This window comes from Cyprinodon variegatus, unplaced genomic scaffold (genome assembly GCF_000732505.1).
Source record: "Cyprinodon variegatus isolate N-32 unplaced genomic scaffold, C_variegatus-1.0 Scaffold1150, whole genome shotgun sequence".
In the NCBI taxonomy this organism is placed as follows: Eukaryota; Metazoa; Chordata; class Actinopteri; order Cyprinodontiformes; family Cyprinodontidae; genus Cyprinodon; species Cyprinodon variegatus.
Genome location: NW_015151603.1, coordinates 158,011 through 164,235, shown reverse-complemented (window position 1 = coordinate 164,235; position 6,225 = coordinate 158,011). Strand labels below are relative to the sequence as shown.

The following is a 6,225-nucleotide window of genomic DNA, read 5'->3' as shown; positions in this document are numbered from 1 at the left end:
AGTCGATGCAATCAGCTGGTTTTCCTTAGATAGAAAACTTTGAATCAATCTGACTGGATGATCTGGTGAACTGGAAAGTGACCTGAGATGACGTGATGTGAATTGGAGCTATAGAAATAAACTGAATAGAATTGAATTCTAGACAGGGGCCAACGGGGGCCAGTGCCCCTGTTATGGCCCCTGTACTGAAGACATAATACTCAAAGATGAACACAATGATGAACAGACGTGGTTACTGATAGGTCCTTCGGATCTATTTCAGTTTTTTTCCTTTAAAAATTCTGTTTTATTAATTATTTAAAAAAAAATAAGGTGATAGATTCAGTGGGATTGCGATAGGATCCAGGTTTTTCATCCGCTCAATGCTTTTTTTTTTAACAAACAAAAAAAATGCTCTAATTTTTACAGCTTAATTTATCAGTTTTTTTTTATTTCTAATTCTGGTTTTATATATATAAAAAAAGGCAATTTTACTTAAATTAAGTCACATATGTAAAATTCCTAAATCCTGAATGTATATTGACCCAATAAGACAGAATTGTAATTTTTCCTTCATGCAGCTCTCTTAATAAATTTGAATCCGTTGCCCTGGTTTTTATTTCAGGCTTTTCTGGGCCCCCATGAAAACACGCTGGCCCCCTTCTGCTCCCCTGGTACATTTGGTCTAGGACCGCCACTGATCATGCTCACACACCCACCGCCGTCCTGCTTGTGAGTAATTATAGTGAAACACTTGAGGCGCCACTCTGAGCACGTTGGGCTCGGCTTCCTCTGCAGCAGGTGATCAGATAAACCTGCTGCTGCCACTCAGGTCAGTGACAACCATCGCTTCCTAACAGGATCACAATCTCTGGCCACGCCCATTATTTTAGCCACGCCCCACAGTAAGGCCACTTCCTCTGGGCGTTACGCCTGAACATTTTTAGAAACAGTCTGAATGTCTGAGCTGATCCCGTCCGGCTGCATCCTCTATGCTTCTGAACATCTGAGGCTTTAACAGCCTGCTGCAACCATGTTTATAAGTGTGAACTACTGAAGGGGGCGGGGCCTGTTCATGTAGCCCCGCCCAGTGTGTGTGTGTGTGTGTGTGTGAAGCTCACCTCCTCCGTTCTTGTAGCACAAGTAGGGGAATCTCCACACGTTTCCGAGTCCAACAGCGAAGCCCACACAGGACATGATGAAGTCCATCTGCCGGGTCCAGGTCTCACGCTCCTGGTACCCGGGGCCCACCCCGCTGACGGGGCCCCCTCTCTTATCCGGTGCAGGACCGCCTGCTGCACCCGGACCAGCCGCCGGGACCAGGCTGCCATTAGCGGCTGCAGGAGGGTAGCCGCTGCCGTTGGACAGGAGGAGCGAGTTCTTCTTGGTGTCCTCCAGATGAACCACTGAGCAGGGGGAGGCGGGCAGAGCCTGTTTCTCCATCGCTGGCAGGACTGGAACCAGTACAGACCCAGTCAGGAATCAGGCGTCAGTCCAGAACCAGTAAAAGTTCTACTGTCCAGTCTCAGTCACCCCCAAACGGCTGTTTTCTTCTTCTCAGATTTCAGATTCTTTCCCAAACTAAGGTTACCAGTCAGACACCAGTAACCAATCAGAACCAGTCAGAGATACCAGTAAGAAACACTATACTGGTTTTATGGGTTTCCCTTGTTACCTCAGATTTGATCCCCTTTCCCTTTCAATCTAAACTATTTCTAGAACCAGTAAGAACCAAGTTAGAACCAGTCAGAGCTTTTCAGAACCAGTCAGTTTAAATATTCCCTTTGATCAAACTTTGCAGCTTTCTAACTTTCCACAGCTGCTCCAAGTCTCTCCCAGTCAGTCTCTGTCTGCTTCTCCTCTCACACCAGTTCAGAACCAGTAACCTTCCAGTAATCCCAGTCCACCTCCAGGTAGAACCAGTCAGACCCAGCAGGTCCAGTTCAGTCCCCTGTGGACCCTCTCCTCTCTGAGAAACACTTTATTTTTTATTTTTTATTGATGTGTTCAGTTTATTTTTAAACAATTAGTTAAAAATAGACCAAAAACAGAAACTGAGAAATATTCTTAAAATAAATTTTTTTTTTTCTGTCAAACTGAAATCAAAAGGAAAAATGGGAGCCGACTTTGGGTCGCGACCTTCAGAAACAATCCACGAAGCACTTGAATGTGAGTCTGAAGAATCGCATGGGAACTGGAGTCACGGAGGAGACGGAGGCCTGCTGGGAGACGGAGCGGGCGGAGCGGGCGGAGCGGGCGGCCGAACCGAACTTATGGTTCCGTTAGAATCAAACCAAAGCGGCTCCGGAGCGCTGCAGGCTGTGGAGGAATCCCCGCGGCTCCATGCGGGGCGGCGGCGTCACTGAGGCGGTCACTGAGCGGCAGAGGTCCCGCAGGCAGAGACCGATCCAAGGTTCGGAGGTTCGGCCGGTCTGTGGGTCCGTCCGAGCGGCGGCGGCGGCTTTAAATCAGAGGAGGCGCTCACCGTGACGTCACTATAACAATCACACCCCTTCCCCCGTCACTAATACTTCTGACGTCACTGGGATCCCTGCATGCAGATCTGCTTTATGTGACTGGATCAGAACTAAAAACCCAGTTTGGATCTGAATCTTTTTTATTTTAATTAAATTAATTTCTGTTTGATGTGTTAAAATTAGGATAAAATTTTCCTTCCTATAGCTGAGTGATGAGAAGCTCACATTTTATGGTTTATTTGACTGATTTATTACCTATTTGATTGATTAAATTTTTTGGAGTAGATTATTAAATAAATATGGAGACATTATATAGATTTAAAAGCTAAAAAGAGTTTTAAGAAAAGGAAATTTGAAGAAAAATATAAAAAGGGAATTTAATGTTTATGCAAAAGTCAAACAATATTTTTTACAGTTTGTTCATATTAAATTTTCCATAGGCTATATAAAAAAGCAAATATCGATTTTAGATATTATTATTGATTTTTTTTCCCTATTTTCTTTCCTAGATTTTCTTTTTTTTCAGTTTATACCTAAAATAGAAATATTTTTTCAGATTCAGTTTTTGTTTTACAAATTGCATTATTTATTTTAATTAAAAAATTCTGCCAACTGATCAAACAAGATAAAAAATACTAAAATAAGTAATCCAATTTTACAAAAAAACATCAGAAAAATACGAAAGAGGATTAGGGCCACAGAAATAAATAAAAAAAGTTAACTGATCTTTAAATATTATTTCAGTTTAATATGAGAAAAAAGTCACAATTCTGAAGGTTTTTTCCAAATTCTTACTTTAATCTCAGAATTCTGATTTTTTTCTCAGAATTTTTTACTTTCATTTCAGAATTCTGATTTTTTTGTTTCCTCAGAATTCTGAGAGATGTGGGAGTGCTGAGCTTTACTGACAAAGATGTGAGTTATTTGGGAGGAACAGGAACACATTGTTGGAAAATGACACAATTAGGTGACTTTTCCGTCCCTAAGGGTCCCTGGTGATGCTGTTTCATTAATGGAGGAGCAGAAGGTCATTAAAACAAGAGAGCTAGTCTCTAAAACAGACATGGCTACGGCTTGATGCTAACGTTTGTTAGCTGACAGAATTCAGTCAGAATTCTGACTTTTTCTCATGTTATACTGAAGTAAAATTTTAAAATCAGTTACATTTTTCCCCCAGTGGCCCTAATCCTCTTCTGAAGAAAAACAACAAAGTCAAAAATATTTTTTGAACTTTTTCATCCAAGGAAGGAAGGAAGGAAGGAAGGAAGGAAGGAAGGAAGGAAGGAAGGAACATACTTCCTTACTTCTCTAATAAAGAGCGCATGAGCAGACCGCGTCTCCTTAAGGCTGATTTATACTCAGAAACCAGGTGGTCTGCGTGAGTCACAGTGAACGTAGATATGGCCACGCCCCTTCCGCAAACACTCTGCTGCACCTCTCCAAAATTGTAGCTGACCGCAGACAGGAGGCCTCTGATTGGTCAATTCTACATCCGCCCTACTCTATGCATATTTCCTGTTTGCTTCCTTACCGACTTGTTCTGTTTGTCTGACCGCCATTGTGAAAAACGACTGGTGAAGTTGGAGCAGCTAGCAGAGCGAGGTGCGCAAGAACGCTGGGACCCCGCTTTTTTTGGCCCTCATGTCCCTCCGTTGTGCACAAACTTGCCCCCACTTCCTCACCACCTCGGCCGTATCTAGACCCACAGCTAGTCCCTGATTGGCCCTCTGGCGTTGTGGCGTGGAATAACATAGCACAGACCACGCTTCAATATTGGGCATAAATCAAAAATATCTGCATCATACCTGCGACACACTGCTGCGGGAGGCTAACCAGCACTTAGCGGCTCCTCCGCTAACAGCAACTGGGCGACCAGAGCTGGATTAGCTCTCATCTGCTTCAACGGGCGGATTCACAGAAAACTGCGTTCAACTCTGTGTTTATCACAGTAAAAAGACTACGTTCACTACGATCAGCTCCCTCTGAATCGTAGGAAAGGCAGTCTGACTCGGTCCAGCAAGCAAAGACTTCTCCGGAAGGATTTGGTCGCTACTTCGCGCAGCTTTCAGCTTAGAACCTGTGTGTCTAGCCGTTGCCACCGGCAACGGGAAGTTGAATAGGAGCCACTTCCTTAAATAAACTCCATCACAGGTTGTGACTTCAGGGGGGAGTCACTCCTGTTACATGACTGTCATTTGATCTTAACAGAGGGAACCTCTAGTGTTGCAGGTCATCACACAGAGACAGAGCGGTCCATGAAGACGATTATGTCCTGAATTAACTCTGATACAAAGGAATGACCGAAGGAGAAGAGGGGGGCTTTCAGGTCAGGAAACACAGAAGCAAACAATGTCAGTCAGTGGTCCGCAGCGCAGGAGGCAGTTCTGGAACCGTTCCTGTTCCCCCTACATCAGCTACCAAGGCCGCCACCTGTAGCCGCTTTCAGCTGCCACGGTCAACCGCATCAGAGGCCCCGTCACCGTGGAAACAGAGCAGGAAGTTGGAGACAGAAGTACATCATGTTAAACTACATGTTAAATACAGGTCAACAGATGCGTCCTGTCAGTGGATCGTCGCTCTGAGATCCTTCTCATGTATAAACCCTCGTGATGTTTTGCACCCATGATGCCAGTTTATGAAACATAAACGTTACCTCTTCCCTAGACAGACTGTTTTCCCAAAACACGGAGTCAAACTTTCTATTTACAGGAAAAATAAAGATGAGTGTTTGGTTTGTGGAAAATAAATCAGTGTTTCTAGACCAGACCGGGAGGAACCGCAGAAGGTGATCAGTGAGACAGTTTGGGCAACAAGACATTTCTCTTTATGACAACATGCAGGTCGTGATGAAACATGATGCCTGTGCTGAGAATCATACATCTGACTGAAAATGATCCTTAACTCCTTGCTTCTGGATAGAAAGAGATCTTATTTTTGATCCATCAGATGTTCTGGTGAAGATTCTCAGTCATCCAGGTCATTCCAAAACAAGTAAACAAACAATTCAATGGACTTTGTTTCCAAGTTTCTCTTCCCATCCAGGAAGCTTTTTCAATTCAAAACGTCACAAATAGCGTTGAGTTCAAGGCTTTATAGAGTGAACATGAAAGTTCACATTTTGGACAAAGAAGACAGATGGTTTGAAAGGGGCGTGAAGGAAGCTATCTATTTAAAAAAAGAAAAACTAACTTTAAATAGAGGGGGGGGGGGGGGACTCAGATTTCAAAAACCTACAATGCAGCAATAGAGGTGATTCCTTCACACTATCATCGCTACTGTATAAAACCTGGAACTCAACACTATTTCTGACATTTTGAATTGAAAAAGCTTCCTGGATGGAAGAGAAACGTCTTAAAACTTGGAAACAAAGTCCAGTGGATTGTTTTTTTACTTTTTTTTTCCTGGAATGATCCATCAGATGCTTCTGGATCCAGATCCATTATCGCTGGCCTAAGAAAGAACACAGAGCAGGGGGGAGTTCTCCAAAGGTTTGGTGTAAAACTGCTGATAATGATTCTGCTGCTTTCAGTCTGTCTGATGAAACAAAGCAGCAGGAAGAGAACGTCCTCAAACTCAAGGACAGCTGTGGACGCCGTGTTCTGACCGCCTCAATGGATCCGTCTCAGTTCGTGCCGAGCAGATCTGAGGACTCGACTGAACAGCTGATGGGTACAAATAAACTCTGTGGTTAAAGGGGGCGGTCTAATCTCTGGCTCTGCCCAGCTATTGGCTGAATGGATCTGGCTAACTGCTGTCCTGCACAGGGAAA

The 6,225-nt window shown here is 43.8% G+C and overlaps 1 protein-coding gene across 1 annotated transcript in view; it reads right to left on the bottom strand.

The window, feature by feature from the left end:
- LOC107101778 (sodium- and chloride-dependent creatine transporter 1-like) overlaps positions 1-2,420 on the bottom strand; it is a 65,932-nt gene extending 63,512 nt beyond the window's left edge. The window contains 1 exon segment of the mRNA XM_015400825.1: positions 1,101-2,420. Within this exon segment, the coding sequence (XP_015256311.1) occupies positions 1,101-1,422 (322 nt within the window). The 5' untranslated portion in view covers positions 1,423-2,420.
- Positions 2,421-6,225: the final 3,805 nt, after the last annotated feature.